Source organism: Castor canadensis, chromosome 2 (assembly GCF_047511655.1).
Source record: "Castor canadensis chromosome 2, mCasCan1.hap1v2, whole genome shotgun sequence".
Classification (NCBI taxonomy): Eukaryota; Metazoa; Chordata; class Mammalia; order Rodentia; family Castoridae; genus Castor; species Castor canadensis.
Window position 1 is genome coordinate 17,132,608 of NC_133387.1, and position 27,551 is coordinate 17,160,158.

At 38.0% G+C, this 27,551-nt stretch overlaps 1 protein-coding gene across 1 annotated transcript in view; it reads right to left on the reverse strand.

The window, feature by feature from the left end:
* Nucleotides 1-4,479, reverse strand: part of Akr1d1 (aldo-keto reductase family 1 member D1) — a 31,291-nt gene extending 26,812 nt beyond the window's left edge. Inside the window, exons 1-2 of the mRNA XM_020185857.2 lie at nucleotides 4,297-4,479; nucleotides 918-1,085 (exon numbers count right to left, since the gene is read on the reverse strand). Coding sequence (XP_020041446.1) covers nucleotides 918-1,085; nucleotides 4,297-4,389 — 261 coding nt within the window. The 5' untranslated portion in view covers nucleotides 4,390-4,479. The remainder of the gene's footprint in view (nucleotides 1-917; nucleotides 1,086-4,296) is intronic.
* Nucleotides 4,480-27,551: the final 23,072 nt, after the last annotated feature.

Genomic DNA, 27,551 nt, shown 5'->3' on the forward strand with positions numbered 1-27,551 from the left:
CACAGGATACAGCTATCCTGTGCTTATCTTTGTCTTGCTTGGTTTTGTAGTTTTCACACCTATCTATAAATAATAATGTAAATCTCGCCTGTTTTGATCTCTGTATAAATGGAACCCTGCTGAGAACTTGCTTCTTTCTCTCACTATCATGCTGTCAAAGCCGCCCCACTGATGCTTTTAACTGTACTTCGTTCATCATTGCTTATGTGCTGTGCTTGAATATATCACAATTCCTGTGTCCTTTCTATTGCTGGTGGCCTGAGGGTCATTTCTAGTTTTGAGCTATCATGATCAGTGGTGCTCTGGACAGCTGTACAAATGATATTCATCACAGAAGATGATGAATTGTATCAAGGCAGGTGTTGTTAGGTGTTTACATTTTCAGCCTTGTGGGGCTGATCTTTGCAAACCTTCTACTAAGAGAAAGAAAGTACACACAAAAGACCACACATTGTCTGATTACATGAAATAGAACAAAATGTCCAAAATAGGTAAAATACAGAGACAGAGGGTAGGTCATTGGTACCCAGTGATGGGCAAGAAGGATGAAAGGAAAATCACCGCTAATGGGCAAGGGGTTCTGGAATTAGTTAGTGCTGATGACTGCATAACTAAAAACCTGATTTAAAGTGATAGGTGAATTATACCTCAACTTAAAAAGCAGCAGTACACAGATATATAAGCACATATGAGAGAAAAAGAAGGCTGCTCTTTTAATGAGAGCTTGGCAAATGCTTATATAATATGAACTGCCTTAGCCTTTCCCACCTCAACCCAATTTTTCCACTTCGTGAGTGTGGCTCTGTTTGAAATCCATGCCCATGTATGAAAGAAGAATTTTGCCCTAAGCTTTAGTCACCGTGTTCTTAGCGAGGGTAAGAACCTGGCAGTTGAGAAGGAAGAGGCAAAGGTCTTACCTTTCCGCAGTAGAAAATATCCTCCCTCTTCACCTTTCCTTCTGCTATCTTCTCTCTGATGGCCTCGCCTACTTCGTGCTCATTTTTGTAGATGTAGGCCCCATCGAAGTGTCGGTACCCTGTATCTATGGCAACCTTTACTGCTTCTGCACAGAGCCCCTTAGGACTCTGAAGTGACAGGGAGGAAGGGGTTGGGGAGAAGACAAATAGGTCTTTGGTTTAATCATTGATCAGGACATTTTTCACTTACATTGTTTGGTAGCTAACATGACATTTCCTAGTTCCATGAAAGACCAAAGCATCAGAAGAAACTCCTTTGCCAGGATCCTCCATCCACTCCAGGTTTGCCTTCAGCTTTGTAGCTTTAGAAATTGTGATTTGATCAATATTACCATGGACAGGCTTCAGAGCCAACTCTGTGCCTTACCATTATAACCTTAGGGCAATGTATTTAAGCTCTCTGTGTCTTAGTTTTCTTCTCTGTTATTGGGGTTAACTGGTTTTGATTTGAAATGTGAGTATTACATTAGAAAATGCATGCAATATCAAACACTTAAAAAGAGTTTTTGACCCACTTAGTGTTCAGAAAACTATCAGCTATTGTCATGCAATCCATTTACATCTCCATGCACACGTACACATACATCACCTCTCACAAACTCTGTCAGTAGTTGGACAAGCATTAGCTGAATATGCGTTACATACTAGACACTATCCTGGGACTCTAGAGCTGAACAAGATATGGTCTCTTTCCTAATGGACTTCACACAGACAGGAAAATGTAGACAGTGATTACAATAGAGTCTGATAAGTTCTACCATAGAGTCCAGCAAAAGGGCCTAAGTGAGCATGGAGAGGCATAGGCGTGGTGGTTGGGCAATGGGTCTCTAGGCAGATGCTCTACCACTTGAGCTACTCCACCGACCCCTGCCACTGGGTCTCTAAGAAGAGATGTCTTTTGATCTGAGTCTTAAAAGCTTAGTAGAAGTTAGACAAATGAATCCATCCAAAGAAAGTGTGATCCAGGCAGAAGGCAGTATGTTCAAAGGCATGAGTACGGGAGAATTGGGAGCTTAGATAATGTTTTATGCATAGAGAGAGGTGGGAGAATGGTGGTTGATACAGCTGGACTGACAAGTCAGCTAAATCGTAAAGGTTCTGAGTACAGGGGAAAAAACCATTTCAGTGCCCTCCTATATTTGATAAAGAGTCATTGAAATAATTAAACAGAGGTGTGACACAATCAAATTTCGGTTTGAGAAAGATCTTGATGGTCTTGATCTGGATGATTAATTGGAAGGGAACAAAACTGGAAGGACAGCTCAAAGATAAACTGGAGCCTAAACTAGGTGGTGACAATGGAGAACAGAAGAGGGTGTGAACTAAGAAGCTGTTTCAGAGAGAAAATCAACAAGGACTCAGCCGTCATTTGGATATAATGTGGAGAAGGGGAAAGGTGAGGAAGAGGGCATATTTTCTGATTTTTGGAAGGGGTGGCTGGGCCACTTGATAGATGTATTCTTTGGGGAGGGCGAGGTAGTGAGTGTGGTTCTGTCTTGTTGAGTTGGAGGCACTGAGCAGTACAAACATGGATGTACATCAGAATTACTCTGGCTCTACCCCTAGAAATCCTGATTGAGTTAGATGAGGGGTGAGGCCCAAGAATCTGTATCTTAAAAAAATGTTTGTAGGTGGTTCTGATGTAGCCATTTCATAGCTGTATGAGAGAGACAGAACACAGAAGACAATAAATATGGATGTGGAAGTCTCTGAATACATGTGGTTGGAGCCAAGCTTATGATTGAGGTCCTTTGCATTACCAAAACCTAGTGGGTTGTGGGGTTGTGACGCAAGTAACTTCTCTTGGTTGATTACTTCTGTTCCTCTGCCTTCCATTGTCTATGCTGCCACCAGTGTTATCTTTCAAAAACAGAGATGCAGTAATATTATATTTATTATTCCTCTGCTCCTAAATGTATGACAATTTCTCAGTTCTGTGCAGTGAAGTTCCTATGCTTTTTTACACAGTATCCAAGGTCCTCAGTCATCCAGTCATGACTTACATTTTCAAGTCCAGCTGCCATCATCCCTACGCTTAGCTCCATGTTGAATCACTGTAGCCTTGGCTTTCTCTGCACATCTCCTACATCCTGATCTCTGAGACTTCTTCTTCATAGAATGTCCTGCCTCTGTGCTGCTTCTCTGCCTACTAATTCACACTCGGCTTGCAGAGGTCCTTCACACATGATAACATTCTACATATACATTATGTTTGCATTTTAAATGTCCTCCAAAGGCCATATCTAAATTCTTGGTCATCAGCCTGTGGTGCTGTTGGGGAGCTGTTGATCTTTTAGGAGGTGGGGCTTAGTTGCAAGAAGTTAGATCATTGAGGGGCATGCCCTTAAAAGGGACTTGGGAACCCTGTCTCTGCTTTCCAGCCACCATGAGGTGAGCAGTTTTGTGCCACCACAAGTTCCCTGCCTTGATATTTGGCCTCACCACAAAGCAATGGAGCCAATTGATCATGGACTGAGCCCTCTGAAACCCTGAGCCAAAGTATATTTTTCCTCCTGATTATCTTAGGTATTTTATCACAATAATGAAAACTGACTAATGCAACATACCACTGTTTTTTCTAGTAATCATTAAATGTTGAAGCGCAATAAAGGAATGATTTTTCTAAGTAGAAACTTTACTGTGTTTTAAAAGAAGCTCATTTCAGTTTTCATGGTCGAATTTAATTCTCTTTTATGTGTTTTCAGAGAGATACAGGGTCTCCATTTGTAGCTCAGGCTGGTATTGAACTCACTTTGTATCCCCAGCTAGCCTCAAATTCACAGTCTTCCTGCCACTGCCTCCCAAGTGCTGGGATTGAGTACAACAGTGCATCATCATGCCTGTCTGATTTTATAATTGTTAAGGAGTCTGTATCCTCTATTAGGTTTTTAATGTCATGTTCTCTTCATATTTGAAGCTTCTGTAGACTGGTGCTTAGTTGATGGCAGATATTCACTAAATGTTTGTTAAACTGAAATAAAAATTCTTAAATATAAACTTAAAATACTCCACAAGCCCCAAACTCACAATTTCATGTGCCTCAGTTCACTCTAGAAATTTGCATTTAGTTGACTTTCGGTAAAGAAAGCAAAAAAATTTCATTCTCTATTTGAAACTAATTTTTAACCACAACTGATACACATTAATCTTTGGCTCAATACTCATTCAGGCAAACAGTAGTACTTGAAGTTGCATTTATTACTACAAAAGTAAATCAACAAGATCCACTCAAAACAAATTACATTTATGCTTTAGGAAAGGATTGGAAAGAGAACACACATGCGTACACACAGAGTGAGAGACAGACAGACAGACTTACAGGTACAGGGTCTGAGTAGGTTCCAAGTCCGATAATGGGAACACTGTGTCCGTCGTTCAGAGGTATGCGGTGACTTGTTGCACTGAGGGACATCTTGCAGACAGTCTGAAGTTTCAGTGTTCTAGTTGTGATTCTGAACACCGAAGAGTCTGTTTGAAAAAGTGTCCTAGGGCATTAAAGAAAGGTGGGATGGGGGAGGAGCAGAGGGGAGGAGGAGCAGAGGGAGGTAAGAGAGATGAACAAATCTGTTTCTCAATGTTTTTTTTTCAAGTTGTCCTGGAATCCTAAGCATGGTTGTCCTTTGAACTTCATCAGAGGGATAGAGATAACACAGTCTATTGATAGCGTTTGCTTAGTTTCTGAAAAAAAAAAAAAAAACACAAAAGGAGAGTAGTCTGTCTGGCCTCCAACATGGCTGGATCTAGGATGGTTTCGTAGGCAAATAATAAACCTATCTTAAATTTTCTTAAAGTACAAAGAAATGTGATATTTCTGAAAACTCCAGCAGAGAGAGAGAGAGATAGGGAGGAGGTACTCAGCTTTTCTCTGGTCTCTTCTTATACGGAAACTAAGCTCATTGTGAGGATGGAACCCTCTTGACCTCATTTAACCTAATTATCTCCCCAAAGCACCATCTCCAAATATAGTAACCCCTCATTGTCTATGGGGATATATTCCAAGGTCTCCAGTAGATACCTGTTTTTCCTATACATACAAACATGTGTGCATACATATATACATGATATACCTTCATCTTTTCACTTGAAGGAAGCCCTTTACAACTTCTCTTTGACATATCTGAATTACCAGCATTACAGATCTTGTGCTTTTGGACCATAATTAAGCAAAATAAGAATTATTTGAAGCCAGACGTTCTGGTGCATGTCTCCAGCTACTCAGGAGACAGAGGTGGGAGGATCACGAGTTGGAGGCCAGTCCAGTTAGTGAGACTTTATCTCAAGAAAAAAAAAAGCAAAAGCCAAAAAACAAAGTGGATAGGGGTGTAGCTCAAATGGTAGAATTCTTGGGGATTCAATCCTGAGTACTGCCAAAAAAAACCCCAGAAAAATAACAAAGACTCATGTGAACACAGCACTGTGATATCACAACAGTCAAACTGATAACTAGGCTATGTAGTGACTAATAGGTATGTGTTATATCAGCTTTTATGTAAAGATTTACCATGACTCACAGTTTCAGTGAGTTTTTGGTTAAGTGTAAGAGGTACTTAAAAGCTGCCTTGGCTGGGAAACACTGGCTCCTTATCTGGGGCCAGGAATTAACTGAAGGCAGGATTAAAGTTGAGACTCCCCAGCTTCCAGTATACATCTGTGTCCTTTGCTCTGTGCTATTCTCTTCACAGTCACTTTGCAGCCATCTTGGAACCCAGGAAGGATTGGACCATCTGCCAGGTGTCCATGACTTTTATTGTAACAAGGCCTCACCTGACCAGTCCTGAGACAAACAGCTGCCAGACCACCTGTAACTGCCACTTGCCACCAATGACCATGGGAACACAGCTATGTATGACTAGGACTGTGCATACATATCACTGCCTGCCCCCAATTCTTCCTATTTAAGGCAAAAATCTAGGAAAGATGGCTGAAGTTGGGCTGAAGTGCCATCTTCCAGTGCTACCCTTTGCCCATGTTGTGTGATAAAATTCCTTTCTCTGCCCTTTCCCATTATCTGCCTTTTGTGTTTGGTGTGTTAGGGTGAGATGCCAGACCTAAGAAACCCAAAAGTTTGGGCCTGGGACTTAAAACATCATGTAACCCAAGGTCACTTGGTTCTGTTGCTTTGGGCCTGTGCCAGCATAATACATCACAGTGGGGACACATGGTATCCTGTTCACCTGAAAATGGCTGGGAAGCAAAGAGAGAGACACGCTCTTAATGACCTAACTTCCTCCTACTGGGCCCCACCTCTTAAAGAGTCCACCACCTCCCAATAACACCAAACTGAGGCCCAAGACTTTAATACATGGGCCTTTGGGGGACATTTGGACCCAGACTAGAACATTTTGCTCCTGGGCTCCAAAGGCTTATGTCCATCTCACAGTACAAATGCATTTTCCTTCTCCAAGAGTCTCCAAATTGTTAACAGTTCCAGCATTGCTTACTTGCTCAAAAGTCCAAGTACAAAATCTGAGACTTAAGGCAAACTCAGCTGTAAAATCCAGAAAAACAAAAAACAAAAACAAAAATTGAGATACATACTTCCAAGATGCAAAGGCACAATGTGAATATTCCTATTCCAAAAGGGAAGAATAAGAAAGCAATAAGGAAGTACCATACTAAAGCAAGACTCAAACCCAACAGGATAAACTTTCAGTCCTATAATGGCCTCCTGTCTGGCACATGGTGGCATGATGTGAGATCCAAAGGCTTGGATAGCCCTGCCTCTGTGGGTTTGCTGGTTACAATCCACATGCCACAAGTTTTCTTGACAAACAGTCCATGTTCCTAGCATCTCTTCCAGGGGTCTCCATGACAGCTTTAACTTCACTCTCACAGCTTCATGCGTGATCCTTTCAGAGACTTCTTTTTTTCTTTTATTTATTTATCAGTATATTATAGTGCAAATGGGAATACGCTGTGACAAAAAGGTTTACAATATATCATAGCTAGGTTCATCTCCTCCATCTTTCTCCTTCATCTCCTTCCCCCTTTCCCACAATATTTTCAACAGGTCTCATTGTTCCACCTTTATACATGAATACACAGTACTCCCATTATCATGCACCCTTTCCTTATGCTGTCCCCCTTCCATTGGTACCAACTCCCCAAACAAGACTTGTTTTACCTTCCTGTCCTTCGTTTTTTTAAAAAGACATCTTTGTATGTTTATGATGGTTATACAAGGAGTTTCACTGTGACATTTCCATATATGTATATATATAATATATGCACATATATATATATATGTATGCACATATATATATGTATTATACCCCGAATTTGTTAATGCCCTCCATTATTCTCCTATCTACTTTATTTTTCTTCTTTGTTGACTTCAAAAGGTTTGAATGTTCCATATTCATACTTTTAAAGAAAGTACATCAACTATATTCACCTTCTTTACTTTCTTCATTAACCCTCCCTCTTCGCATAGTACCACCCCATAGTATAATCTGTTTTACATTCTTGCCCTTCATTGTTTAGGCTTCTGTTCAATGTTCAGCGGGATTTTTGCCTTGGTATTTTACCTGTAAATGTATTGTGCTTAAGTCAGTGTAATCCCCATACACTACTTCCTCACTGTTTCCCCCCATCCTGAGTGTTTGCAGTGTGTTCTGTTGTGACTTATTCCTACACAATGTGATGTAGTTCATCATTGTTGACTATCTTTCTTTCCTTCTTTTCCTCCTCCCTTGGTTTCCTCTACCAGTCCCACTTTTGGATGCATGTTTTGTATGTAATTATATGTGTATATGATATTGCTTGCATTTGTATTGGGCCTGTATTCCACATATGAAAGAGAACGTGCAGCCTCTGGTTTTCTAACCTTGGCTAACTTCACTTAAGATAATATTCTCCAGTTCCATCCATTTACTTGTAAATGACAAAAAATTTTCATTCTTCTTTTTGGCTGAATAAAATTCTACTGTACATAAATAACACACTTTCTTAATCCATTCTTCAGTTGTTGGGTGTCTTGGCTACTTGGCTATTATGAATAATGCTGCAGTAAACATGGGAGTGCAGGTGTCTTTGTTGTAACCTGACTTACATTCCTTCAGGTATACGCCTAGAAGTGGAATTATTAGATCATATGGCAGTTCTATTTTTAGCTTTTTGAGGAGCCTCCATACTGTTTTCCATAGTGGTGTACTTATTTACATTCCCACCAGCAGTGCATGAGGGTTCCTTTATCCTCACATCCTCACCAACATTTGTTGTTGTTTGAGTTCTTGATGGTAGCCATTGCAACAGGAGTGAGATGGGATCTTGATTTGCATTTCCTTTGTTTCCAGGTTTGTTAAGCATTTGTTCATGTGGGGTTATTTTGGGCCATTTGTGCTGGGTTTTTTTTTTTTTTTTGAGGAAGTTCTGTTCGGTTCAGTTGCCCATATCTTTGTTGGGTCATTGATTTTTGGGAGAATAGTTTTTTGAGCTCCCTATTCATTCTGGTTATTAGACTCTTGTCATATGTATTGATGGCAAAGATTTTCTCCCTTTCTGTGGGCTGCCTCTTCAATCTGTTGACCATTTCTTTTGCTGTGCAGAAGCTATTTAGTTTCATGAAGTCCCATTTGTCAATCTTTTCTTAGTTGCTGAGCCATTGGAATTTTTTTTTTTTTTTTTTTGCCTATGCCTGTATGTTCCAGTGTATTCCCAACTCTTTTCTGCACTAGTTTCAAAGTTTCAGGTCTTATATTAAGGTCTTTAATCCATGTTGAGTTGATATTTGTACAGGGTGAAAGATTTGGATCTAGTTTCAGTTTTCTGCAGACAGATATCCAGTTTTCCCAGCAATGTTTGTTTAAGAGACTGTCTTTTCTCCATTATATGTTTTGGGCACCTTTGTCAAAAATCAGATGAGTGTAGCTGCATGGACTAATATCTGGGTCTTCTATTCACTTCCATTGGTCTTCACGTCTGTTCTTGTGCCAGTACCATGCTATTTTTTTTTATTGCTATGGCTCTGTAAAACACTTTTATTTAGGTAATATAGATTTATTTGGTGATCTGTATTTTCTTGGTTCAATTTTGCTTGGTCAAATGTGTCTAGAAATTTATCAATTTCTTCTAGATTGTCCAATTTATTTGAATACAGGCTTTTGAAGTGTTCCTAAATGATTGCCAATCAACATCTTTTTTTTTTAAAGAGGGAATACAAGTTTTTTCAAACATTTACAAAATAATCGATTGGTTACATAAAAATGTAGTGAAATTAGTCAAAAACAATGTCAAATAATTTGTTTTTAAACTGGCAATGCAATATATAAAGAAGTAGCCTTAACTAAATGGGAGAATCACCTAAAAGAACCAAGTAGTGTTTTTGAAGAAATAATACATGAGTATACTCATATGGAGATTCAATCTCAAAATCTTGCTTTAATTTCCTGTTTCTCATATCTGATGGAGTTCTTGTATTATACTGCTTGGTACTGGTATGCATGTTATATCTTATTTTCAGAGGTGAAAATCTTGTTTCCTATGATGTTTTTTGCCTTCACATATTTCTGCCTTTGTTATGTAGGTAGTTTGGTGTATTCCACTTCTGATTTTTAAGATACGGTGGTCATCTAACATACTAAGCTGATACTCTGTCTGCCTGGTAAATATGAAATACCATAAGCGAAGTAAACTGAAATAAAGGGGTCATGTAGCTGTCTGTTCCATATGTATCAGCAGTCAGAAACATAGTATTGAGGGACCTGACAACAGCAGGAAAAAATAAATAGCAGAACCAATATGCAGGCTCTTTATTGGACCAAAATACATTCAGATATGAAATGAGAATCAAGCTGAACAATGATATCATTGAAAAATGAGTATACTCATAGGAATCAATGTCTTTTGATGGGGAAGTTGAGACCATTAACACTCAGTGGTAATATTGAGAGGTGTATGGTAATTCCTATCATTTTGTTGTTTATGGTATGCAAGTATTTGTGTGTCATAATTGATTATATGCTACTCTATAACTGATTGTCTGGTCTTCCCTTAATGTAATAATTTCTATCCTTTTGTGAGTATGTTTATTTTCATCTTCTACTATAGAATTCCTTTGAGCATCTTTTGGAGTGCTGGTTTAGTAGTCTGTGTTGTTTTAGTTTCTGTTTATTATGAAAGGTTTTTATTTCCTTTTCAATTATGAATGAAAGATTTGCTGGGTAGAGTATTCTAGGTTTGGAATTTTTTTCTTTTAGTACTCAAAATACTTCACCTTGTGTCCTTCTTGCTTTTAAGGTTTCTGATGAAAAATCTGCTGTAATTTTGCTGGGCTTACTTTTATATGTTATTTGATTTTTCTTTCTTAAGCCTCCAATACTCTTTCCTTATTCTCTGTGTTAATTGTTTTAACTGTTCTCTGTGTTAACTATTCTCTGTGTTAATTGTTTTAACATGGCATAGCATGGAGAGGTCTATTTTGATCATGTCTGTTTGGTATCTTAGAGGCCTCCTCTATTTGGATAGATATCTATCTCAAGATTTTTGAAATTTTCTGCTATTATTTTGTTGATTATGTTTCCTATACCTTTGGCATGCACCTCTTCTTCTTTAATGCCCATGATTCTCAGATTTGGTCTTTTGATGGAATCCCAGAGTTCTTGCATATTCCTTTCATTACTCTTCAGTCTTTTCTCTAAGTATTCATCTTTTTTTTCTTAATATCTATTTTGTCTTCAGGTCCTTAAATTCTGACTTCCACTTGTTGGAGTCTGCTGGAGTGTCTTTCAACTATATTTTTTATTTGACTTAAGGAAATGTTTATTTCCATTTTATTTTATTTTTGATACTTTCCATATCTTTGTTAAGCTCTGCTTTCACATCTTGCATTTTCTTCTTTATTTCATTTATCTGTTTTTCATAATTTCCTTGAAAACATCACTCTGATGTTTGCTGAAATCTTCTTTGAGTTCATTTAGTTGTTTGTGTCTTCTCAATTTTTTATCCATATTCTCTTGAGATTTGTTGATTTGTTTTTGTATGTTCTCTTTAAGCTCCTTAAATACTCTTATCATCATTCTTCTGAGCTCAGAAACTGAGGTTTTATCTCCTTCACTGTCCACCAAGTCCTCTATTGTGTAATTGTAAATATTTTGAGGAGTCATATTCCCCTGCCCCATGTTTCTATTTTGAGATTTGCTAATGTGTTGAGTAGTTGGTTGAGGGTTTTGGTCCCCTGTTATTTTTCACTTGACTTAAGTTCTATATTCTGGCTAGCTTGCTATTTGTTAGGTTATTGTACCATTTCTGTTCACTGACCTGGAGGTATAACTTAGCAATAAAGAATTCACAGATTCAATTCCAAACCAGTTATTTAAGTGATATATGAAACCTTTTATAGTATTATCTATAAACAGAGGGGTATTGGGGAAATAAATATTGTTTATCTAGAGATTAAAATTTAGGTACCAAAAATAATGGGATTGGAAGAAGAGATGAGGAACAAGGGGGATGGGGAGAAGGGGAGAAGAGGTGTAGGATGTGGGAACTACAGGGTAATAAGACCCAAATGTGTGTAAAGGTGTAGTTCAGTCATTGTGGAGGTAGGTGCTATTGACAGGGATTTGCAGATGGATAGTAAGAATGGGAATAATGTATAAATTTGGAATAATAAACTATTCAGCAAGTGGTTTGTGCAAAATAGGTAATGATAGTGGAGAGAAAGAGAGGAAGATAAGGAGAGGAAAGGGAAAGAAAAGAAAATGTAGCCAAAGAGGTCTAGGCAAATTAAAATTTCAACAGAATAGAGGAAAAATATGTGTAAAAATCATTTAAAATACAAATTTCATCCTGTTGTGAAAGGAGTGGCTTTTCTCTGTGTTCAGTGAGTGTACTGGGCACTCTCCTCTGATTTCTGATCCTCAAGTTTAGACTTCTACTCTCATTCCAGTGTTATCCTTTTAAGCAAGGACTTTCTCTGGATTCCTGCCCTTTCTTAGGATAGAGGCAGAGTTCAGTCTGCTGTCCTGTGTATTGATTTTTTGCACTTTAGAGAGAGAAAAAGGGGGGGAGAAAGAGAGAGAGAGAGAAAAGAAAGAAAGAAAGAAAGAAAGAAAGAAAGGAAGGAAGGAAGGAAGAAAAAAGAAAGAAAAAGAAACTGCTCTGCAGTAGCACAACAGTTTGGCTGCACCTGCATGTCTGGGGCTGTTTTACATTTTAAAAACTTATTTAGCCAGGCACCAGTGGCTCACGTCTGTAATCCTAGCTACTCAGGAGGCAGAGATCAGGAGGATCGCAGTTTGTAGCCAGCCCAGGCAAATAGTTTGTAAGACCCTACCTTGAAAATCCCTGTCACAAAAAATTGGGCTGGTGGAGTGGCTTAAAATGAAGGCCCTGAGGTCAAGCCCCAGTACTGCAGGGGGAAAAAAAAAAAAAAACCAACTTATTTAAAGGCTCGTCATTGTAGATTTGGTCTGTCATATATTAGCAACCTCTTATTTGGCAGGCTAGCAAGAGCCCCTTCCTTTGTTACCACAAACCTAAGCTGTTTGTCTAGGTTTGTGAGAACTCAGTGTTTTGGGGTCTTTCAGCAGTCTGCCATCTTTGCTTCTCCCCTTAGAGTCTTCTTGAAGGAACCCCAACCCTCTTGTACAAGGCCTGGCCTCCTAGACTTTCTTTTGAAATCTCAGTGGAAGCCTCCGTAATGCTTGGATTCTGCATACCTGCAAAACCAGCATCATCTGTGGATGATGCTCAGGTCTGTCACTGATGAGATATTCCACTTGGGTTAACTTGAACCAGAGCTTCAGCAACCTTGGAGTGACTTGATGGTTGAAGATGAGGAAAACAATCCCAGGGAAACAATTCCCTTGGCAGCTCTGGGCAAGCAGGGTGCCCTTGGTCTCTCTTTTTAAATAAAAGTCTTTGAAGCAAGTTCACACTTTTACACCTTTGAGGCTCCAGTGAGTGGGGTCTTGCTGATTACTGAGATGCCCTGAAGATATCTTTACTATTGTGCCAGTGCGAAGTACTTGGCTCCTTTTTAATGGTGCTAATCTCTTTAGCAACCTCACCCTACTTGGTAGAATATTGTTTAATTGAACTCCTTTTTTGGTCAAACTGCATATTTTCCAAATTTCCCTGTGCTCCTCCTCATTGATCCTGATTCTCAGTGTAAATCTGGATAAAAACAACCAGTAGTGCCCAGGCTGCAGCCTGAATACTGTGAGCCTTAAAATTTGCTATGCCAGATAAATTAGTCCATCACCTTTAAATTCAGTTTTGCACAAAATTTCAGGACATGAGCATAATGCAGCTAGTTTTATTTTTCCTGAGTGTAACACAGGTAGCCTTTAATCCAATTTCCAATAAAGTCATTAGTGCCCATCCATCTCTGTTTATAGAATGCTAGGCTTGCTCTCTCTCATCTGCTTCTCCAAAATTTTTTTAATTCCTCCTGAAAATCAATTCCAAAGACTGTGAACCATGTAGTCAGTATGTGTGTCCCTGAAGCAGGATAGATAGATAAGGAGTCAAGGAAATTGAAATGAGTAAATACTAAAATGGTCAGACTCAGACATTGAAACCAGAAAGTGAAAACTGAAAAGTCAAAACAACTAGTTCCCTTCCCACCACACCTTCTTTTAGACAATAAGTTACAAAAACAGGAGACATAGAGGGGCTATCTGCAACCCTCCTTTGTGATGTCAAAAAGCTGTAAACTCTTTACAATGGGTAAAGGGACAAGAGAATTGGAAGTCCTAAAATTACCTATTCATCCATGTTTTCGGGAGACCTACGTTGCATCTCTATGTTTTAGAATAATAAACAGCATCCATTTTACCCATCCAAAAACTATTATGTATGGATTAGGGTGTATTCCCTCATCTCAGAAACTATAAAGACCACAAATAAGAGCCCCATTTTTTGTCTTTATCCCTATTTCCTGCATGGGGAAATAGGAAATGTTTCTTTCTTTTTTCCCCACTTCTGACCCTACTTTATCCAGTTATGCTAAAATAAATCCTTGCTAAAACTTTCACCTCGTGAGACTCCTTGTGAGACACCTTGAAATGTTTTCCATGTGTGGATCTCAAGTACCTGTGATTTTGTGTGGAAACTGGGAAGCTGTGGGGACCTCTTTGTCCCTCATCCAGTGACAGACCTACTCTCGGGTACCAATTTTCTGTGTTGGTTAGCTTTGCATCACTATAACAAATTCCTAAGATAAATCTATGTTTAAGGAGGAAAAGTTTATTTTGGCTTATGATTTTAGAGGTTTCAGTCCATGGTTGCTTGGCCCTTCTTCTTTTGTTATGGGAAACTCGAACCGAGACACAGGACTCTGAGGCAAGGAAGCAACATCAGCACAGATTCAGCAGACTCATGTCCAAAGGCTTAGCCCCCCAAGAGCAAAGAGATCTCACCTTATATACCCTGGCAAGCAGGCTATAGAGGCAATTAAAAAAAAAAAGCAAGGTTTAACCCATATAAGATTATATGCAATTCTTTAGGCTACTTCACCCTAACGCTAAGTGTCCTACCCCTAGTGCTACATGACCTTCTTCATGTTTAGGTTTTGTAGGTTTTATCTCTCTGCTATGCCATCCCTTCCCCCCTGCTACTTTATCAGAACACAGGCCTGTCTGTTTCTCTTTTTGTCCTCCCTGTTACACTTTGAGCTGGTGATGGCTCACCAGTACCTCATGCTGGGAGTATTATCAGAACCATGTTCATCTTCTCACTGCTCAAACGCTAATCCTTGGAAGATAAGAGCTGGTAGTGTTAGTTAGCAGTTAGCCATGAGTGATGGGTGAGGCAGGATAGATAGATGAGGAAACAGGAAAATTATATTATTTTTAATAAATGTTAAAAGGACCAAACCCAGGCATTTAAAAGAAAAAAAGAAAAGAAAAAGCTAAAAAGTCAGAGCAGCTAACCACCCTCTTCCATCTCCTTTAGATGTTAAATTATAGGAACAGGGAGACTTAAAGGGGCTGCCTGCACCTGCCTTCCTCTTTGAGATGCTCACAAGCTACAAGGCTCCTGAATGGGTGGAGGGACAAAACTAATGTAAGGCATGTCTGGCAAAGGGAAGTCCTAATGCACACCTATTGTTCCAGTGTTTGGATAGGCCTGAATGACATCTCCTTGTTTTACACCAGTATTAGCCACCCAGATCCATTATCTTAACGATTAGGTGTTACTCGACATGAGGAGATATATCCCTCCAGCTCAGAAAGTACGAGACTAGAGATGAGGCCCACCATTTTGAGTCTTCACTACCATTTTCTGCATGGGGACCAGATTATGTTTCTCCTTTTTTTCTCCATTTCTCCCCACTTTTATCCTGCTGTACTAAATTTCTTTCCTAATAAGCTTTGCTGTCATTTTCACTATTTTTGCAACTTGCTTGAATTCTCTCAGATTCAAAAACCTAGGCATACACCAGTGCTGAACTTTCCTGTAACAGTGGGAAGGAAATCAGTTTTATTCAAAGGTCTGTCCTGAGAAGGAGGGAGATATTGTTCCCAACACTGACCACCCTCAGGAACTCAGGATTTTGGGGGAGGGTTTTTATAGGGATGGAAAGGAGGACTTAAGGGCCAAAGGATAGGAAGTCTATGTGCTGAGTTATACATCAAGGCTCCATAACATTCTCTGTGATTCAGAGAATGCTCTCTCTCTCTGGTCTGGAACATCCCTGTAATAATAATCAACCTTCATCTCCTAGACCAGTGCCTTAATAAACACATTATTTTCCTGACAATTAAACTTCTGTGTCTCTACTTTTAGTTACAGAAAAGGATCAGCAAGTTTTAGGTTTTGTGTTAGATGACTCCTATTCTGATATTATCTGAAAGTCATCAGATGTCCTGGGTTTTGTAAATCTAGAGAAAAGTTACTGAGTAGCAAGCCTTTAACACATGGGCCTTTAGGGGACATTCCAGATCCAAACTATGGAGGGAAGGAGTTGCATAACTCATGTCCTGGACTGGATGGAGCAGGGTGACACAAAATTTCAACACACTGCTTAGAATGGTGTGCAAGTTGAAACCAATAAATTGTTTATTTCTGGAATTTTCCATTTAATATTTTCAGACTACAGTTGACTGTGACCAACTGAGTCCATGGACAGTGAAATCACAGATGAGTGTTTTCTATGAGTGTTACTAGAGTAACGTTACATTCAGGGCAGTGGCTTCAACATATGAAATTTGGAGAACAAATAGCTGAGGTTTCTATGCGGATTACAATTAGCATCTTGTTTGGATCTTGATGTCCCTCAAAGGCCCCAGTGTTTGTCCTCATCTTGGTGCTATTGGGAGGAGGTGGAAACTTTAAGAGGTAGGGCATTATAGAAGAAAGTTAAGTCATTGAGGGTGTGCCCATGAAAGGATATTAACACCTGGGCTTGCCCTATCTCTCTCTCTCTTTGCTTCCTGGATGCCATGAAATGAACAGATTTCCCCACCACATTTTTACCATGATATACCATCTTGCCATAGACCAAGTGACCATGGACCAAAACCTCTAAAACAGTGACAACAAATAAAATAAATCTTTCCTTCTTTATGCTAATTTTCTCAGGTGTTTTGTCACAGTGATGGAAAGCTGACCAATATACATGTTAACTTTATAACAATCAAGTTTGAATTAATATCACCTATTTTCAATAGTATACAAAGATTCTCATCCTTTAAACTCCAACACGCCTACCCCTTTATGTTTTTGTTTGTTTTGGCAATACTAAAGTTTGAATGCAGGACTTTGTACTTCTTAGGAAAGTGCTCTATTTCTTGAGAAGAAGGACTTTTTTTTACTTTAGTCACTTTTCAGATAAGATCTCATGCTTTCTACCCAGGGCTAGCCTTGAACCACAATCCTCCTGACTTCTACCTCACTTGTAACTGGGATTACAGAAATGCACCACCACACCCAGCTCTCTTTATGTTATTATTATTACAAATTGCATCTTCACTATGTGTACATTAACACAAATTTATTATTATTATTTTATCCACTTGCCTTTCAAATCATATAGAAGAAAATTACAAGCTAAAATTTGCAGCACTATTGATTTTTATATTTATCTATGTAGGTCCATTTCCTGTTCTTTATTTCTTCATATGGCTTCAAATAATCTCAGCCCAGAGGATTCCCTTTCTCATTTCTTGTAGGGCAGGTCTACCTTTATTTTTAGGGGACAGTTTTGCCAGTAGATAATTTCTTCCTTGTTAAGTTATCACCCCATTGTTTTCTTCTGTCCATGGTTTCTGAAGAAAACATGACTGTTAATCTTGCAGAGCATCTCCTGTATGAGATGGCACTTATGTCTCGCTGCCTTCCCGGTTCTCTCTCTGTCTTTGTCTTTTGACCATTTGACTGCATTGTCTCTGTGAATCTCCTTGTTTCTCTTTCCTGGAATTCATTGAGCTTCTTGGGTTTAAAGAGTCCTGATTTTCATCTAACTTAGGAAATAGTCTCCCATTATTTCTTCTATTTTTTTCCCTCCCCTGTCTTGGAACGCCTATTATGTGGATGTTGGTATGCTTCAGATGCTCCACAATTCTGTTAGGCTTAGTCATTTTTTCCATTCCAATAAGTTTTTAATTTCAATCACGGTATTTTTCATTTATAAAATTCTTGTTAGAGTAAGTCTGTTTTGTTTCTATGAAGAGTCTTTGCCTTTTTACATTGACTTCAAGAATGGTCTTGACTGTTTGCTGAGGCACTTTTTGTAACAGCTGCTTTCTCATTGTCAGTAAGTACCACATCTGTGATATCTTGGCACTGGTGTCTCTTGGTTGCTTTACCTGGAATGAATTTAGATTTTCCTTGTTGTTTACATACAATATAAATTTAGATTATATTGAGGACTTTTTGAATATTAGGTTGTAAGATTCTGAGTACTGTTTAAATGCTATGTAATGTAGACATTTTTGTTTCAGGGGCATCAACCTGATTACATGTAAGTCACAAGATCTTACCTACTATCTATGCCCTGGGGCCCCACTATCTCTTCAGTTCTCAAGCCTGCCACAACACCAACCATGGGATTGATTGTGGACTAGGGCATTGGAATGAAGAGGAAATAAAGATGGAAAAAAATAGGGGATCTTCACATTCTGAGTATTATGCGCTTCCCCTCTTCAAACCAGAACTAAAGGTCTTCTGGAGTTTTCTGTGCCTGGTATATACTGAGGGAACCCAGTAGTACTTCTGGACTTTCCCAACCAGTTGCTACTATCTACTTTTCAGAATCCTAAAGTAATTTCCCCATGCATTATTCCAGGCTTTAGAGCTGTATAGAGTGGGAAAGTCAGAGTATAGTACACTTACTCCATTTTACCTAGAATTGAAATCCTCATATTTCTTAAATTAATTTTTAATGTATTATACCGACTAATTGATGTGAATTTAAGTATAGGACTTCTTTTCTTGTCAGAAGTGGCTAAAGTTATCCTGTGTATGTTGTTACTTTTAAAATCAACGAAAGTAAGTCCTGTTTTCATTCCATAACAGAATTCTGGTGAATTGTACTCCCTTGGCAGCTATAACTTCACAAATGATATAATGACATAATAATGAGATTGTCTTTTAATATTTACTGCGCATTTTATGTGGCTATTTAATTTTCACCATAATCTTTTGTGGTGAGTTTCCTGGGTTACTTAGTGTCCCCCAAAAGCTTATACCCACACAAAACCTCCCATATAACCTTGTTTGGAAATGGGGTTTTAGAAGATATAATTAATTAATATATGTTAATATTGGAATAGAGTGGGCCTTAATACAATGACTGATGCTCTTAAAATATTAGAAAAACAGAGCCTTGGGGAAGAATGTCATGTGGTGACATGATATTGTAAATCATCGTCTATAGGCCAAAGAATGCCAAGGATTGCTGACAACCACCAGAAGATGGGAAGAGGCAAAGAAGGATTCTTTCCTAGAAAGAGGGACTGTCACCATACTCATACCCTGATTCTGGACTTCTAGTCTCCAATACTGTGAGAGAATAAATTCTTTTATTTTAACACCAAATTTCGTTGGTTTTAACATCAAATTGTGTTAATTTGTTCTAACAGCCCTTGGAAATGAGTATAGTGAGTGATATTATTATCTCTGTTTTATACAAAGGGTCTTTGGGTCACTTCTTGCATATTTTTCAGTATCTGGAAGAACTGTCAGGACCTCTTACTTGAGAGCATGATTTTTATTTTTGTTTTTTTTCCAGTACTTGGGATTGAACCCAGGGTCGGGCCCATGCTAGGCAAGTCAACTACCTCTTGAACTGTGCCCCCAGCCCTAAGATCTGTTCTTTTGTAAGTCACTATATTCTAGTGTCCCTAATAAAACTATAACATCAACCAGCCACAAAAATATTTTAAAGGACTGAAAAAATGACTCATTCAAGCAAATTATAATTAAATGAAGTAGACCAGGACCTCCATGTATAATGTGCTCACGATGTCAACTACATGGTCTTTGTAGATCTAACAACAGAAAAACTTGCTTTGGACCATATCAGAGATAAAAGCTGTTTTATTTATTAGCACAATAATATCAATAACATGTATAACAACAACATGATAATAAAAATTTCTTGAGTATATCCTATGTCAGGTCTTTTAGATGGCATTTTAACCCAATTTTGTAAATCATTTTTTAGTGCTACCCATCATGGAACAGTGAAGTTAGTTTTATAAACTCCTTACAGTAAGGAATACTGCTCTCCATGGGGGAAGCATAGCTGTCTCAGTAAGAAGGAGATGGAAGAACTGACTATGGAAACTGGGTTTATGTTAAGTGATTTGGGGAAAGGTCTAAGGATACAGATAATTTTGTGTGTATACCCTCTTAATGCAAGAGCAATACAGTATTGTGTACCTTAATAATTTTTTTGTATAGGAGACTGAAGAAACAGAAAAAATAGCTTCAGAACATAAGATATTTAGTAATATTTGTGATTGCATGTTTTTCTGCTCAGACATAATTATGGAGTAGAGTTGTTTTTTCCCCATTCCATCATGGTCATGAAGAGTCCTCATCTGACATCGATAGTGTGTGAAATCATTTGCGTTCTGCAGGAGACATTATGGCCTAGTGTTAGAAATTAGGCCAATAACCAGGCATGAGGAAGCAGGCTGCTACTTTTCTTTCTTAGTCTCCACTGTTAGCCAAGGACAAAGTCTTTCTTTATGTGGGGTAATAATCTTTGATATCCGGGTCTTTTCCATTGTCAGAAGTCTACTGATTAGAAGATTCTAAATTGCTTAAGTGTCAGTCCCTTCTGATCTTCTATGATAGAATGAATTGTTAGAGCATCTGATATGAAGGGAGCTACACAGTAACAATTAAGAATCTAGACAGGAGTCATTGACCAACTACAATATGGGTGGTTATGAGAAAAAATTTATTATTAGCTTTGTAACACACAATTCCTCAGTGGCCTAGATAACCAAACATAGGGCCTAAGGCTATGTTTTAAAATCCAGTGGGCTCTTGTTCTGGCATAAACTCCCACTTAGCTAGCCAGGGCTTAGGCCATTATCTATGAAAACCCTAGATAATGAAGGAAAACTTGTCTGATGGACTTGTGGTGGTAGTTTCCATATGAGAAATAGTCCTCTAGTGGGGCATGGACTCTATGGACTCTATAAATGTTGCTTATCTCAAAAGGAGTGAGTCAGTTGTGGGGCCCTGGTGGTAGACATATTTTCTGAGTGAAGTTAAACAGCTTCAGGATATAGTGACTGAATAAAGCAGATAGGATAGTCCCTATTCTTGACGAACCACGTTTGGTCAACAGGGTTTAGTGATTTCACACGTATTTTGTTGATAAGGAGGCAAAGCCCATTTTCTTTATCACAGCTAACAATTGTAGCTCATAATAGAGAAATTTCAGTACCAGAAGGCATCTGTACAAGAAAACCCACTTTGAAAATATTTAAAGAAATATCTATTCCACTTTTCTTAGCAGGATATTGCCTTAACAATCACATTTATAGAAGTGATTAGGGTCTAAGAAAAATGTGTAAGAACCTTTTGTCTCCCTTTAAACATCTTTTAAAAACCAAAGGCTTAGAAGTTTAAAAAAGTGAAGGTTGGGGTATTTAATGGTGAGTCACAGCAGAGCTTTAAGGTATACTATTAGGCAAGATCAGTAGTAAGAAAAATTCAAAGAAAATAGGTATTAAGTTCCCTGAAAATTAATGTTGTTCCAGAGAATTGAGTGACAGCTCTCTAGTTTATATCGTCATCAGCTTCAAGTAAGGGTTTTGAATTCACTATTACTTTAGGTCATTATCTTCTTCTAGTCAATTTCAAAGAACCCTCAGTGTGGGGTCTACCAGTGAAATGGGAATCCAATGACCTAGATAAAATGATCTAGATCAAACATGAACCTAAAGTTACCAACTTAGAATTTGGATGCGGTGTGGTTATTTATTCCCAGTAGCTGATAGGATGCTTGATTGAAGCTCAAGGCAAATCTTCCTTTGCTCTTTCTCTCCAAAGACTCAGTCTCTAGGTCTCAGGCAGTTCAAGGGTCGCCCATGTGGTTACTTTGGGAAAGCCACTTGTACCTGTTCAGTGACAAGATTGAGAGCATTTAATCAAATGAACTTGCATAGGGAAAAGACTAGAATTGGAAACTCTTAAATGCTCGGAAGATCTGTCATCAGGGGAGGGCTCACGTCACTAAAGACAGTAGAACACCTTAATCTATGGAAGTTTCTGAAATCTCTGAGAGGTTTGATCTTTAGTATTCCTTTGTTAACTCTACACTTTTTTCCTGAAAATTGAAAAAAAGTATAATGAGGCTTTTGAGCAAAAGACAAAGTCTTCAAATTTCTTGGACACTGCCAAGAAGAAGTTTCTATCTATCCTAAAAAGCAAAGAATAAAAAATACTGACTGGATCAATATTTTCTTTTTTTGTTTCATGCCAATTTCAGGTGCAACTGAGGTCAAATAACTCAGTGCTCTGAGGTAAATTAACTTTGGAGAAAGGCTAGTGTACTAAGAGTAAATTTGAATCAGTGATAGCATAGTGTGTTTGTCAACCTCAGACAATTCAATTAGTGTAATCAAATGTTGCATTAATTATTTTAAGTGTTAGATTTCTAAAAGGAATAGGACCCAGTTTATACTCACCAGACCACTTTATTACAGGCAATGCATATAATAGCAACAGCACGAGAATAAAATGTACTGTAGGAGCCAAAGAGCTCAGGTGCAGGCTTCCTTTCTCTCCCACTATTTGGTTGCTCTGGGTATAGTTTGCCTTCAGGTGTTGAACCACCACTGACATGTATGTACACCTTGGTATCAAGATCTCCAAAGCCTGTTCCAAGTGAGTATCTCTTAAGAGTGGACTGGTTGGTCACATAGTCATATTTCAGCTTTGTGACCAGCCTTTATTCCCCAAGCTCCACCAAAACCATTGCAAAGTATAAACCCAATAATGAATACTAAACACTGCAGACAGTCTGGTTAGTACACATTAACATGAAACGTACTATCATGATTATATAGCATTGTTTACCTGCAGTTAACAGAGGGTCAATATCTTGTTTCCTGCCATTCTGGAGAGAAGCATTAGGTCAATTCAGACCAACTAAGATTAACCCATGCTGTAGGAGGGGACTAACCAAAAGTATGTACAGGGCACAGATCTTCTTCTAACACAGGCTAAATAATCAAGAGCTTTTTCTTTCTCATGTAGGCAAATAGAGTTGCTGCTTTCAATATGCTACAGCTATGAATGGTGGTCCAGAGCCTTTAGTTTATTCCAAAAGTATATCATAATTTCTTCCATTTGACAAGAATATCTAAATCTAAAATCCTAAGGGAAAATATTTTGTTAGCTTATCTTAATGGTTCTTTTATTTAAACATGGATATGTTTCTTTTAACCTGAGAAGAACACAGTTGTTGATTTGTATTCACATTAATATGTTTTACTTATACAAAATAAATCTGGGAAATGAACTTTCATTTTGATTTATTAAGTTTCTCTCCCCTTTCTCCTTTCATCTTAAGTATGGTAAACAAAAGAATTTGAACAATAGTTACAAATCAATGGAAATTTGGAGAATACCAGAGACCTGATTGCTTTAGCATATTTTGAAAATAAAACTTCCTGATTATCTACTGGTCTCTGAAAGAAATTCAACAATAGTTTAGTCATAAAAAAGAGATCTTAATTCACATAGGCTTTGACGGAGAGGTAAATGATGCCATGTAGCCAGAGAGCTCAGGTCAGCATTAGTGTCAGAGAAGTGAGCCTCAAACTGGGGCTTCCCAGTGTCCATATTCTCACACAGAGCACACCAGTATCTTAGGCTAAACTACCAAGACCTGCGTGGAGAATCTCAGCCTATCCAGGCCATCAGAAACCACACTATCTAGCAGGGATTTTTATACCTTGATGGCCAGAGGAGCAAACCCAGCTGATTCCCTCCTGGTGGGGTTAGTTGCACACCATCAGTAAAGAACCTGATCCTGGGGGCTTAAGGGTTACTTGGGAGCTTCACCCTTTACAGACTGTAAAACTACTGGTAACTTCGCCTGGAATAAAGAGTGTCATCCACAAGAGGTAGAGATAAAAGCACAAGCTTTCCCGGCCAGCTGAGCATCAGCTCTATCATCTGTGTTGCTTCACTTTTCTGAATTTAGTGTCTAAGTTTGGGGAAATCAAGAGTTTTCAAGGGTTCTTAGAAAAGTGATAAACATAAGAGATAGTCTCTAGAGGCAAATAAGAGTTACCAATGTTTTGTTCTGTCTGGACCATATTTGAAAAGCACACACGACACCAAAAAATAATTGGTGGAAAGTCTTTTAAGCAATAAGGATATTTTTGTCACGATGGTTTAAGAGCATGATGGTCAAAGTAATGAGGGCTCATGGATTATTGTAATGACCAAAAAAAGGAACCTGTGTGACACAAAATAACTGACTCACTCTGCAGAGAAACAACTTACATTTTCTCCTTCTGGTTCATCATCTTGGATGTAATAATTTGCAGTAAAGGATTTGTTGGTATGTCTTTAGGTATAATTGTTTAGACTTATATAGATATATAAATATACAAATAGATGATAAATATAAAAACGTTAGTCTTAATATGTAATTTCGTAAGTATATGAAATAAAATGTTTATTATATTGAATTTACCATCTTAATCATCTGCAACGATCTCCTTGATAAATACACAAGTCATTTTTTTATCCTGTCTCTAAATTTTTCTCTATAGTTGTACCTAGGATGACCAATAATTCACATTCATTACTGTATTTAGTAAATGTAACCAATTCTGTTTTCTTCAGATACAAAAGTAAACTAAGGAACAGAAATCAAGAGCTGTCTTTTTTACCTTCTTTTTTTTATTTTTAGCAAGCATACATTTTATATCATTTATCTTAAATAAAAACTTGCAAAAATAAATATATAAGTCATTCCAAAGGCATTTTATACACACTTAGTTTATAGTCATTCTAAGAAATAGAGGCAAATTAAAATGACATTTAGTGACAAAAGTTCTGTATCTTTTTTTACTAATATTTTGTCTAGGTATTCTATTAAAATTTATTAATGAGCTCATTTAACTTTTATGTAAGGTCTCAAAACAATTAAGGATTCAGCCACCACAGTTTAAGGTAACAGATAAGTGTTTATGTAGTTTGAAAATTTTACAATATTAAACTTTTTAGAAAACATCTATTATTATAATTTTAATTAACAAAATATAATTTTATGTTTTCTCATCTTATATTTACTTGATCAACACAAAGAATTTAAGAGGTTTAACTTTTGGTAAGTTTAACTTCACTCTTATACAAATTAAAATATTGTGCTAACAGAATTTTCTTTTCATCCTGGGGTTCAGAAAGTCTACCTGGCATAGAGATCTGAATTTGATGAAGGTTTAAAATGTATATACCAGGTAAAATCTGGAAAAGGAAAGAAACAATACAAAGAAGAATGAGAGGAATAGGGGTCAGAGCCACAAGAGAACCTGAAAATTTTCAAGGCCTTTTAAAGGGATTCCTTTTCTTAAAAAAGCAAAACAACACTTTTATTTTTAAAGTGACCAATAATGTCACTAAAAAACACATTAATCCTTCTTATTAATTATAGATTGAGAGAATAACAACAAGGAATCTCACCAAATGTTCACAATTGGTTAATTTTTATATCATGAACTTTAAATCTCCATAATTGAAGTTAAGTACTTAGAAAGTACTTCAACTTTAAAAAAAAGTGTATATTAGTTGTACAAAATAATAGGTTCCATTATGACATTTTCATACATGTGTATGATGTACTTTGATCATAAGCATGCCCCTATCGCCCTCTCTTGTCCTTCCTCTCTCTCTCCAATCTCCTTTTTCTTCCCAAGCAGTCCTCTTCACTTCCATCTCTCTCTCTCTCTCTCTCTCTTTAAAGTAAAAATATTTTTCAGGAAAGCAATTTTAGAAATGCAAATTGTATTTGGAAGTTTTATTATACTAATGAAAAAAAGCAGGCCATTAGACAGTTGGAATTTTGCTTTCCTGTCCTTTAATTCTAAGGAACATCTCAAATGAAGAATTTTATTCATATAAAAAATTTGTAGCGGGGTGCTGGTAGCTCACACTTATGATCCCAGCTACTTGGGAGACTGAGGTTGGGAGGATCACGGTTTGAGGCCAGCTAGGGCAAATAGTTCACAAGACTGCATCTCAAAAAATAACCAGAGCAAAATGAACTGAAGGTGTGACTTGAGCAGTAGATTGCTTGTTTTGCAAGAGTGAAGCTCTGAGTTCAAACCCCAGTCTTGTCAAAAAAAAAAAAAGACAACAAAAAACCCCACCATGAAAAGTGGCTATTGCAATCCCAAATTGTTCCTGTGAAATTATGCCAGTTGTAAAGACAAGTGCATGAGCTCCATGCTGTGCACCATAAGTAAATATAATCTACTTCTGGTTTAGATAAGTAAACAAAAAGAATCCATTTTACCTCTGCCCTTATAAACAATAAAAGAAAAAAAATCAAAGAAAAAAAGCATTATTGGGTTTTATATTAACTAAGCATAAAGAAAGCAGGTATTTGGCCTGGAGGAAGGCATAGTTTTCAAGCAGGAAAAGCTTCAAGATGGAGTGGTACTTGTGAAATTACAAGTCTCCCAAACCTGGCCAAAGACATTATCTCAAACCTTCCACCTCTGGGAAGATAAAACTTGAAAAGAAGGTAAGATAAGACAAGAGAAGAAAAGAAGTAAAAGAAACTCTCAGGTACACAGACAAGACTTAAGAAAAAGCTCTTGAGGATTTGGAAACAGTGACCACAGTTCATGCAAAAGCACATGTCTATTACGACCTTTGAAACTCCCCAGTCCTTGGAAACAGCTAGGGGATAGACTCCTCAGGCCTGTGTCTGTCCTCGTTTTCAGAGATTTTCTTATTAAAGAAAAATGAAATTTCTTGGAAAATCACACAGAAATAGAAGCAGGTTTTGGAAGACTAGACATCATTCCACCAGTGAACAATGAAAATATGATCGGACAACCAAAAACAAAATGTCCTGAGAGAGTTTATTCCTAGGAATACAAATGAAATAAATCCAGCACCAAAGAGCGTCAACCAAATAATCAATGCTCAAAGAAGCATCTCCAATGAACATCTTATTCAAATCAAAATTTTCTAAAAGAAATTTTACCACAAAACATGCATTGCCATGTTAGGCAGGGTGGCCACTAGCAGATAACAAAGGATCTCTGGTGAGTCCATTCTTGCTGGATTAATGATCTCAGTTTACAGCAGAGTGCATCTTCGATAGGGCACCCAAGATGCAGATGAGACATCCACACCCAGCAGCACTCATACCATCTGAGCTCCAGCAACACACCTTGTAGTCAGAGCTTGCTGCAGCAGGGAAGATCTCATACCTGGAGGAAACAGGGAGTAGACAGATGCTGGCTATAGACCATGGGCTTATGTGAAGGTTATTGTTGAGGGGGTTTGAGAACCGGCTGTTGCTCTGGACTGTGCACTGTTGGAAGGTGGTGTTAATTCAGGCATTTAGCTTCATGACTTTCATCTATGAAGCAAGAGAAAGGGGAAGGGGCTTGGAGTGTTGTTGGAACAGAAGCAGTTGCTCATGAATACCACCAGGTGGAGGTGCATGTTTCAGGGGTGGTGTCCATGTGGTTTCATACTGTGATAGTTTTCATCCCTGTTCAAGCAGGATTAAAGAGAACTTTTTTTTTCTCTTGTTATTTCACAGTCATGGAGAATTCACATCCAATGTTGATATTCTGTGAACTTGTTTATGTTCTGCTGAGAAAATATCACAGCCTAGGTGAGCAACCAGCCAGTGGCTCTCGGAACCACCTTTTTTCCCCCTGTTCTCATGCCCTAGGAAGAAGTACAGAGCTGTGAGAGAGATGGGCAGGCTTCATGCAGTCAGTTGAACTGGATCCTTCATGAGGTACTCATGAGTTCAGAGATCAGTCCCACACAGCCTCACAATAATGAAATGAAATGGTAGCTTTTCTTTTTTGTTTTTGTTTTTTGTAGCATTACTTGTTTTAGAATTAGATTTTTTGACTGAGGGGACAGTAGAATTGCATAGGCACATATAGAAAATAC